The sequence below is a fragment of the Culex pipiens genome, unplaced genomic scaffold (assembly GCF_016801865.2).
Source record: "Culex pipiens pallens isolate TS unplaced genomic scaffold, TS_CPP_V2 Cpp_Un0224, whole genome shotgun sequence".
Classification (NCBI taxonomy): Eukaryota; Metazoa; Arthropoda; class Insecta; order Diptera; family Culicidae; genus Culex; species Culex pipiens.
Window position 1 is genome coordinate 1 of NW_026293041.1, and position 11,915 is coordinate 11,915.

Consider the following 11,915-nt stretch of genomic DNA (forward strand, 5'->3'; position numbering starts at 1 on the left):
ATTTTATTTAAAATGTATGATTTCAAAAGAAATGAAAAGAATCAAGCTTTGTTTTATTTAAAATAAAATGAAGAGTATTTTTAATCTTTGAAATATCCTTTTTAAACATTTCAAATTTTTTTCTGAGTCCTGTTTCATTTTAAAAATATTTGATTATTTGTGTGAATAATTCCCTTGAAGGTTAAAAAAAAACATTATTTTTGTTTTCTGTTCTTATTTTGAATAAAAATTACGATTTCGTAGCAATCAATAACATTTTTGCCAATGGATTTTAAATTTAGTTTTTTTTTTTTTAAAGAGAGATGAAAACCTAAAAATTATTTTGAATGGTCTAAATGTTGAAGAAAATTTAAACTATTTTACATATTTTGGATGGACAAGATTGTTGAATCTTGCTTTGATATGAAATTCAATAAAATTTAAACTGATAAAACAGAAGCAAATCAGCGAAAACTTTTTAACCTTTTTTAGTTGAATATTAAAAAAGCAATTCAATAAATGAGAAAACGCATGCCTTACATTTTGTTTCAAAATATAAATTGAGCCCATCCGTAAACCAGACGGCCGTTTTTTTTTTGATAATTAGGAGATTTTTTTTGTCACGTTCACGTCAGTTTATTGAAGAATAATATATAATGAAGCATAAAAAGTAGTTTCTGTGATTTAAACATAAAATTTTCAGAGTTATTTTAACATTTTTATCGTTCCGCGAAATTTGCGTGAAATTCGGTGTTTTGAAATTGAGGTCCCCGTGAAATTTGCTATTTTCGAGCGTGAAAAATCACTAAGCCTAATGATGACTTATCGGATGATTTCACAGTGATGGTAAGTGAATACAACTCATAATTTTATACACCATAATAAAAATATTAGCTTAAAACTTGGTGAAAATTTTGCTCGGTTTTTTTTTAAGGAGTTCACGAGAAATTTGTAATATGCTCTTTTATATTTTTTTTTAGATTAACGCAACGTAATTGTTTAAAACATTAGTCAAACTTTACATGTTTTATAACAACAGTTAAAAAAAAGTTTTGTTTTGATGCTTTTTAACAGTAATTTAACAACTTAATGCAAAAAAAAAACAAATTAGTACAAAACGTTAAATTTTTAGGCAGAATAAATGCGAAAATAAAAACACTCAGCATTAATTTGTGAGGCATTATTACAAAATTTACTGCAAATTCAATAAAAATATTGCTAACAACAGCTAATTATTGACTACATGTACGAATATTTTTCTGTATTCAAGTAAGACATTAGTTAAAATATAGCTAGAAATTCGGCCCAGCCTATATCGTTAGATAATTAAAGAAAATATATATCGACACTAAAATAAATTATGTCTAATTAAGAAATGTTTTGTTATAAACCACTAATAATTTGCTGCATGCAAAAATATTTCGGTTGATACAACGAAAAAAATTGTTGAAAAATATGTTCCAGCCAGTTTTTAACAGAATATTCCACAATATTTCAGCTGAAAACAAGAAATTTTTAGTTAATTTTCTGAAAAAAATATTCTAGCAGTCGGAATTTTTTTCGGCAATTTAACCAACAAAAATTGCAATTCCAACTATTTTTTTAGTTAATTTTAGTTACTGGTGGTCAGCAATTTCGGGTTAGCAAAATCTACAATCGATTGTTGAAAAAAAGCTGTGTAAAAAATTAACCCATACTTTTAGTTAAATTTACCAAGATTTTCTTAGATTTGCCCCGGCCGGTCTCTCCGTGTAGAAACACTATTTTTTGTATTTTTGGCCCTTTTCCCAGTTAGCATTTTATGATGAATTTCGATTGAAATCGAGAATTGGCCGGAACAGGTTCCGGGTCGATTTCAGATGTATATTTTTAAGTAGTTAATCGAAAGATATAGTAAACAACAATATAATATGTTTTGAACAGCTGTTTTGATTCCACAAACGATGCATCAACAAGTTGTTTATTTTAACACCAAGAATACCAAGCTCAATTTTTTTTCGACATTAATTAAATGTCCAAAATATCAAAATAGCTGAATCCAATAAAAAAAAAAACATCAGTGACCATTTGAATACATTCTTGCAGATTTTTAAAAAATTTGAGATCATGGCAGATGGCAAAACTATGAATTTAATTATTGTTTACATCAACAGTTGGTCCAAGACTTTATGAAAGAACACAGTGCACATGAGTATTATTCTCAATTAAGGTCACTTGCAAAATACTCATTGAAAGAAAAGCTGGTCTTCAGAATGTTCTGTGTGATTCTCTTAATTTTATTCTCAGTTGCATCTGCAGAAAATTTAAACCTTTTGCTTCTTACCGAAAACATCATCTCCTCTCTGAAATATCAGGAGAAAAAGAATGCTGCATTCGTCAATTTCCAACATACGGAACTGGAAGACCTTGTTGCGAGAATTCATAAGAATTTTCAAAATATAACGATTCAAACATTTCGTACAAATTGTGCTCAACAACCAGCAGAAAGTTCAAAGGGTGTCTGGCACAGAGTTTCGTTGATTTTTCTGGATGCAACGCTCGATAATGAGGTAAAAAAAATGTCTTTTAATTTGCCGAAACATTCAAATATATTTTGTGTTCAGGGAATTGTGACGAAACTTGATGAATTCGGTATCTGGAACCAGCTAGCGAAAGTTGTTGTTTTTCATAAAAATCCTAAAAACGTGATAAATATCGACAATGAGTTGCGACTTTTCGGAGCAGTTGATGTGATCCATGTACAGTTGATTCAGAGAAACGTCGATATTTTTACGGTTGATTTTGTCTCCAAATCCATAAGCAAACAACATATAAGTCAGGCAACGTCATTTTTATTTTCTGACAAACTACGCGATTTGCAAGGATACTCCTATCGAGTTTCACTCATGAATCCTTGCATGAATCACTACCCGCTGCATCAACTGTATCCAGAATCGAACAGGGCAAATGGCATCGATATCGACCTGATCGAAACTGTTTTCAAACATCAAAATGTATCGGCAATATATACATGACATGACGAAGATAAAACTGCAACTTGGATTGAGTCGGCAAATGCAATGAAGAAACATAGAACTTATTTTGATCTCTATCTGCCACCATTGTACGAGCTCAACCACTTAGACAAGTTTTTTCTGCCGGAACGTGAGGAAATTTGCGTAACAATCCCAAACAGCAAACGAAGACTACTTTTACTTCAACTTCTCAGACCATTTCAGTTTGATGTGTGGATTTTTGTACTAGGAATTTTAGTGGTTAGGCTTACTGTCCCAAGGTATTTACCACTTTGTTTGACGCAGAGTGAAGCATTCAGATCACTATTGTTGTATAGAAGATTACTCATTAGCCTGTCCCATTTTGAGGTCATGTTGAGGAATTTCAGGTGCTCACTTCTTAAATGATAGATTATGATGTTAGGAACAATGTTTTCTTAGACAAGAAAAAATAATAAAATACTTTCTCGCACCCCCTAGTCGATTTACTGAAAAAAGTCACTTTTTTGAACAAATTTTCTAAAATCGCTTGGAATCAATACAAAAACTGTTTCGATCAGGTGTGTATTATCTTCAAACGATAGGTTTTTGTCCATAGATTAAGATGCACTATCAATATTGGACCAAAATTTAAGTTTTTGGACTCTCCCAGGCGGATTTGTGTCGAAAAAATCGCATTTTTTCGAAACTTTTTTCAGAAATGTTCATCTAATTTAGGGTAGCCTATTTTTCCCAGTGAAACCAATACATGCAGCTTATAGGAAATTTCATGGCGAACATTTTTCCCTCTGAGAAAATCCAATTTCGACACTCCAGAGCCGAGATATTTGAGTTTTAGTGAGGAAAAAAGTGCTAATTTTCAAAATTTCTCAGAATTCAGAAGCAAGGCCTACTAATTACACGATGTAGCAAGCATATGTCTCAAAGGTCAGGGTATGCTTTTTTATAGTAATTTTGGCTGCTGAATCCGAATCTAAAATCAAATTTCGTGTAAACAGTAATGTTTTGGAGCTACACCCTTTTGGAATGTTATTTGCGTGTTTAAGAGGCAGTTTTTGTAAATATTGCTCGGTTTGTTCTAGAGGTCGTATCGAGGTGCTCCGATTTGGATGAAACTTTCAGCGTTTGTTTGTCTATACATGAGATGAACTCATGCCAAATATGAGCCCTCTACGACAAAGGGAAGTAGGGTAAAACGGGCATTGAAGTTTGAGGTCCAAAAAACATAAAAAATCTTTAAATTGCTCGCATTTTAGTCAAACTTCATCAATTCCAACTCTCTTAGATGCATTCGAAAGGTCTTTTGAAGCACTTCAAAATGAGCCATAGACATCCAGGATTGGTTTAACATTTTCTCATAGCTTTTGCAAATTACTGTTAAAAATGTTTTTTTTAAACCTCAATATCTTTTTGCAACAGCCAGCAACACCCATACTCTTTTAGTTCAAAAGTTGAAAATTTCATGGACTATAAGCCTACGGTAATAACTTTTTGGCCAATCGCAGTTTTTCTCATAGTTTTTCGATTTTTCTATAACAAACATTTTACAACGTTAGTTATTGTCCTGTAGGCATCCATAGCGGCACTTTTTAGTCTCACTTTTGTCATATTCGAAATCCTCGGAAAATTCAAACTTCAATGCCCGTTTTACCCCACTTCCCTTTATCGTAGAGGGTTCATATTTGGCATGAGTTCATCTCATGTATAGACAAACAAACGCTGAAATTTCATCCAAATCGGAGCACCTCGATACGACCTCTAGAACAAACCGAGCAATATTTACAAAAACTGCCTCTTAAACACGCAAATAACATTCCAAAAGGGTGTAGCTCCAAAACATTACTGTTTACACGAAATTTGATTTTAGATTCGGATTCAGCAGCCAAAATTACTATAAAAAAGCATACCCTGACCTTTGAGACATATGCTTGCTACATCGTGTAATTAGTAGGCCTTGCTTCTGAATTCTGAGAAATTTTGAAAATTAGCACTTTTTTCCTCACTAAAACTCAAATATCTCGGCTCTGGAGTGTCGAAATTGGATTTTCTCAGAGGGAAAAATGTTCGCCATGAAATTTCCTATAAGCTGCATGTATTGGTTTCACTGGGAAAAATAGGCTACCCTAAATTAGATGAACATTTCTGAAAAAAGTTTCGAAAAAATGCGATTTTTTCGACACAAATCCGCCTGGGAGAGTCCAAAAACTTAAATTTTGGTCCAATATTGATAGTGCATCTTAATCTATGGACAAAAACCTATCGTTTGAAGATAATACACACCTGATCGAAACAGTTTTTGTATTGATTCCAAGCGATTTTAGAAAATTTGTTCAAAAAAGTGACTTTTTTCAGTAAATCGACTAGGGGGTGCGAGAAAGTATTTTATTATTTTTTCTTGTCTAAGAAAACATTGTTCCTAACATCATAATCTATCATTTAAGAAGTGAGCACCTGAAATTCCTCAACATGACCTCAAAATGGGACAGGCTATTACTCATATTGCTATTGATTTGGCTAGAATTCTTGTGCATTGAGTCATATCCAGCAAAAGCTATGGCATTTCTTGCAACTTTGAGGTATCAATCACCACCACATACTTTGGCTGAATTGGATGAGCTGGAGTTCCCATTCTGGGTCTACCCAGCGGAATTGATTATTCTTGAAAATTACAAAAATCTGCGTATCGAACTAGTCACTCATCACTCGATGACAGTGCAAAAATTAGACCAATGTGCTACAATCCAACGCTGTAAGGTAGCCGAATACTGGCTGAACCACGAGTTGAACTTTAATCTGGAAAACAACGACAGAAAGTTCATTCTGTTGGAGGAACGTCCCTATAACTTTGCCGGAGCCTATCACTTTGCAAGGTTGAGTCCTTTCATCAACAAATTTCAGCAATGCATCGGACAGCTATTTGATCCCGGAATTCGGTACAAGATTCAGAATCCCTGGAAGAGTAGCGTGGAACATTTTACAACGTCGATAAATATGGACGAACGGTACATCAAGTTCAAGGATTTGAACAATTTGTGGATTTTGCTGATTGTGGGGCTTTCTGTGAGCTTGGTGATATTTAAGGTGGAAAAAGGGGCATCTGTCTGTAGGGATTATGGGTTGCAGGATTGAATATGTAATAAATTATTAAATGAGTATTTATATAAGATTGATATAATTCATAAATAACAGCTTAGAGCGCAACAAAAAGTGCGCACCTTCATGAATATTGCCTTGTTAGCTGACAGATTGCGTATTGAGTGCGAGAGCGCGCTAGCGAGCTGCGAGAGAGAACAACGAGCGAGAAAACAACGAGATGCGTGCGGCCGGCGAAAGAGAGAATGAAGATTGTCAAATCAGTTTTGTGGTTAATTTGTGTGGAATAAGACGTGTTATTTATTAATTGCAAAATATCTGTGTTTTTATTATAAAAGAAAGTCCCCGATCACGACACTGTCATCAACAGAAGCTACAAAAATCGTAAAAATATTTGGAATTTGATTAAGATGAAAACTCGCTGCCCAAAAACCAAACGCACATTACTGCGCTGCCCACGTTTGCATTAAAGTCCCATATACAAACACAGCAAGCTTAAAAAATGCCAGATAAGTTTGACCCACATATAAGGCTGAGTGTTAACATTTAAAAAAACCTAATGTAGAACAAAGTACTGCACAGGTTCAGTTTAAATGGAAGAACACATAATTGAAACCCTTTAATTAACTCAAAAGTTAGGAAAATGCAGTGCAGTTATCATTGAAATCTTGTCAAATCCTTATTCTCATATGTTAAATGTTTTTAAAAGTTCAAATGATTATGATGTGTTGCAAATTCCATGACATATTTGTTGTGCTTAAAATTAAAAAAATAAATGTTGTTTTGTTTGTTCAACAGTCACTTAACTCAAATACTACCCATATTTACACTAGAAGGTTGCCAGAATCACGTGCAGTTTGTTTTTTTATAAATTTATTTTTGTGAAAGAAAAGGAAGGGGGTAAATGGTTCATCTTCAAATTAATTTGGAGATTTATTGCTTGTAATTGAGCAATTCTACCAATAATGAGCGTATTTAAAAAAAATGCATTTTTTTATTGTTTATTTAGATGGAACTTTGTGTGTACTTTTTCTTGACCAAAACCGTTACTTTGCATCATGGTTTTTTCGTTACAAGTTTTCATACATTTTTGACAACTGTCCATCGAAAAAGGCTATTCAAATATTTAAAAATTTGTGAGCACGTATTTTCTGATCGATTTGATGTCTTTGGTATAGTTGAGGCTTTTTCAGAAAAAAAAATTGCTACGCTCTTTAAAAAATTACAGGTTTATCAAAATTTATTTCGCGTTTCTTTGAAGAGTAATTTTCAATGGTTTCACTGAGAACTTATTTTTTGAAAATCTAGTAAGTTTCAAAAGTAAGTAAGTTCTCAAATTTTCATGATTTGCAATATGGGCATCAAACGAAGCGAAATTTTGCATGCTATTCACTTTATTGGAGCTTTTTTTTTAAGAAAATACTAACATTTTTACAAATTACCGTGTTTTTTCGAAAATACAAAAAAAATTAAATATGCAATATGGGTATAAAACGACGCAAAATTTTGTATGATATGAAGCATAAACAATTAGAATGTATGTATGAAGAAAGCAAAATTTCGCTTCGTTTGATACCCATATTTCATATTTTAAAAGTTTGAGTATTTTCGTAATTTGTAAAAAATTTAGTATTTTGAAAATAAACTCAAATATATTGAAAAAGCAAACAACATTTCAATTAGTATGATACCCATATTGCAAATTTTGAAAATTTGAGTACTTTCGAAAAAATACGGTATTTTGTGAAAATTTTAGTATTTTACAAAAATACTTTAATAAAGTGAAAAAACATACAAAATTTCGCTTCGTTTGATACCCATATTGCAAATTATGAAAATTTGAGTATTTTCGAAAAAATACGGTATTTTGTGAACAATTTTGAGTACATATTTATACTTTGAAACTTACTACATTTTCAAAAAATATATTCTTAGTGAAAGCATTGTCCCGACGATAACGATAACCATTATCGTTATCATCAGACGATAATATTATCGACGATAATTTTATCGATTATCAATAGGTTTACTGCCCATGTTCACATAAATGTCCCATATGCAAAAACAGCAAGCTGAGAAAAACGCAAGGGAAGTTTGTCCCACACATAAGGCTACGTGTTAAGTTTTCACGAAAAAACAGGATTTCCTCTTGATTTCTAGAACAAAGTACTGGATGTTATAGGCTCTTTTGAAAGAGCACATGATTTTGAACAAAACTGCATCAATAACTCAAAAGTGATGAAAATGCATATGGGACATTTATGCGATCATGGGCAGCTTAGTGATTTTTCACGCTCAAAATTGCAAATTTCACGGGGACCTTGATTTCAAAATATCAAATTTCATGAAAATTTCGCGGAACGTGAAAAACGTTTAGATAAATCTGAAAATGTTATGTTAAAATTACTGAAACTACTTCATTTAATAAACTAAAAAATATCTTCACTAAATTTGAACGTGACCCAATTTTTTTTTCCTATTTTCCAAAAAAGTTTTCACGTGGTTTATGAATTTGATCTAAATATATTTTGAAACGAAATGTAGGGCATGTGTATTCTCATTTATTGAACTGCAATTTTTAAATAGTCGACTAATATATTTTAAAAGTTTTCGCTGAATTGCTTCTATTTTATCTTTTTACATTTAATAATATTTCATATTGAAGCCATATTTAATATCTTGTCCAGCAAAAATGATTAAAATCACTTTAATTTTCTGCGTCATTTTGCCAAGTAGATTATGAGTAGACTAGATTTTTTTTTATAAGATTTTCATCTCACTTTTCAAAACCTAAATTAAAAATTAAAATCAGAACAGAAAGCAAAAAAATGTCGTGTTTTTTAACTTCCACGGGAACTATTCACTCAAATAATCAAATAGCGTGCAAATTAAACAGGACTCAGAAAAAATCTGAAGTGTTCTTAAAATGAGATTTTAAAAAGTCTGATAAGCCTTTCTGGATGAAATATTTACTATGTTTTTATTTCAAAGAATTGAGTTGAGAAAATTGATAAATTTCACGGGATTTCACGGAAATCTTCAAATTTCACGAATTTCACGCTGTCCTCGAAATCGTGAATATTCACTAACCCTTGATGATTTTACTTTTTTTAACGTGTTTTTTTCTACTTGTAAAAGTCATGACCATGAGCTTGACTATCTCTGTTTTTTGTAGAAATCAAAGTAAACATATTGATTTAACCATATTGAACATATCCAAAACCATATATTCAGTGCAAGCGCAAGATACAGATTTTTGATTTTTTTTAATAGCCTTATGTCCATACAAGCTGCCAAAATTGTATGGAAGAACAAATAATGAAAAATGACTTCATTGAAAATGTACACACAATGTATTACCAAAATTAAAAAAATTAAAAAATTTGCCCATTCTTAGGAGAATCGCTCTACTGTTAAATAAAATTTGACCGAATCTTCATGCTCGAATAAGTTTATATTAAACAAGCCTTACCCGACAAACTTCGTCTTGACGTATAGCTTGTTTGCTTATTCAGCCTCCTGTGATCAAAATTTGATTTTACGCAACTTTTCCCATACAATCTGCAGATGCTCCGGAATCGGTTCCATAGTGGCCAAAGTGTCAATTAGTTAGCGTATAAACCTTCCTTGGGCTTATACGAACCCAACGCAACAAAGAGCACCTCGATCCGACGCTCCGTATTGAACTGATTCGCGTTCGAACAAAACCGTCGAAATTTTTTATATATATAGAAGATTTAAAAAAAATCACACTGTTTTTTTCACGTTCATGAAAAACACCTGATATATTTCAACTTTAAACTCCGGAGAGCAGTCACGTGTGCATCCCTTCCCTGTCCCTGCCTATGAAACGAAATCAACTCATTAAAACAATCCAATTTCATCGAGAAGCTACGTGGCCACTTCACAATTACAGATTGTCGAGGGAGACAGATTGGCCGATGCAAAATAAATCGGCACTGGCAACGTATGTTTTGCGCTTGCAACACTGCCAGTTTTGCTGGGCGTAAAGGGCGGTTGGTGTCCTGCACGTTTGGTGTCCAGAAACATTGGCCAATCTGTTTGCCTTGACAATCTGTATTCACAATCACCCAACTCAGCATCCTCCTCTCTATACAAGTTAGTGCATTACATCACACCACCACCTTGTTCCATGACGCTCCTTGTAATTAGCCCAAAAGTTGTCGATTTCCATTCTCTTCCAACCCTCGCCTGCAAACACAACCTGCATCCACTCTGCACCATTCTAGCGTATCCTTCCAAGTGCCAATCTCACCCCGGTCAAATTCTTCACACACTCATACACAGCGCAGAACATAACAGAGTCGGGGGGTTTGAATTTTTAATTCCCTTGCCAGTGGGCATCAGCTTGTTCGAGTGGCGGCGATCTGTGGCCGTTTTCAAAACCAGTTCAAGGACAAACGTCACCACCAGCGGCGGCGGTGGCCACAAATACTAACGAACCGTCAACCCCCCACCCCCCGAGGGGTAGCCATAGACACAAGCACAAACACACTGTCAAAACGAATTCTCTTGAAATGCACACGTGGTGCGCGAGGGCCGCACAAACACACCTTTACGGTGGGACACGGAAAGAAGGTTTTGTTTACGGCAACATTTGATTCTGCTTTGAAGGATGAAGGACGTAAAATTTAAAATTTAAACTTGTTGCCGATTTCATAACATTAGCAAAAACAATGCAATAAAATCTTTTTTGCTTGCATACTTTCTTCACCCGCGAAAGAGAGAAAAGTCAAAACACGCAAAAGAAAATCGCTCCTGAAATTCTCGAAAAAAAATCACTTGAGATTTTTTGTGAATTTTCTTGATAGCTCCACTTAAATTTTTTTTCGTTTTGTTTACACACATTGCCCAACTACAAAAAGTGACAGATAATTTTCGACGTGTGACGTTACACCTGCAAGTGTTATTGTGGAAAAGATGTTCCCCTGAACAATGAAGTTGATGATTTTTTGAGTTTCCTTACACCGATCTTTCGTGCGCGAGAGAGGAGAGTCATCGGCAATTCCCCACGAAAACAGCATGATTCGAAAAAAAAATTCTCCGATCGGGCTCAAATTTTTTCTGGGGATTCCTTGACCGAAATAATAAGACCCGTATTTTTTTGTTTGGCCATTAGGGTGACCTACGCCGTATTTGGGTGGTCCGAAAAATTGCCATTTTCGTCGATTTTCGCAAAAACCACTTTTTTCAAAAAATCATAACTCCGCGCCTTTTCCACCGATTTTAGCTGTCTTGAACGTTAATGAACGTGAATTTTTGTTAGAATTGCTCGAAAACTTTCCAAATGTTTGAAAATTTCTACTTCAAATATTGTAGCATGTCAATACGATTCCCTCGATCAAGAAACCCTGTTGGATGATTTGTTTTAACAATATCGTTGTATTTGAGCATCATTTTAGTTTCATTTGACCCAATGTCACCTCCTCAAAGGGATGAGATTGGGTCAATTTTCAAACTATTGGCATTTAAGGTAGTGTTAATCAAAATCCACCATATTTTGGGAAAATGTTATTAAACTATCTAAGAACAAATCTACGTTGAAAGATTGTCGATGTTATTAAAATTGTTTTTGTTATTAAGAAATTACGAGAGGTGCATTGTTTTTTTACCCATAGTCACCCCCACCGACGGTACTTTTTTTTGAAAATAAAACTGAGTTTTTCGACGCGCCACGCGCAAAAATGGAAAAAATGACGAAAGCGGGAAATAATCAACTTTTTTCACTAAAACTGCGATAATTTAAAATATAAGCGATGACCTATACATGTTTGGATGCCACAATTTTCGTAATTAAAGACGCAACTGAAAAAAGTCGTTTTTTCCGTT

At 33.6% G+C, this 11,915-nt stretch overlaps 1 protein-coding gene across 1 annotated transcript; it reads left to right on the forward strand.

Annotated features, from left to right (window-relative positions):
• Window positions 1-3,038: 3,038 nt before the first annotated feature.
• Window positions 3,039-6,032, forward strand: LOC128093805 (uncharacterized; the record flags this gene model as incomplete). Its single annotated transcript, XM_052711592.1, has 2 exons — window positions 3,039-3,253; window positions 5,459-6,032. Coding segments are annotated over exons 1-2 (789 nt in total), but the record flags the coding sequence as incomplete, so codon positions are not given.
• Window positions 6,033-11,915: the final 5,883 nt, after the last annotated feature.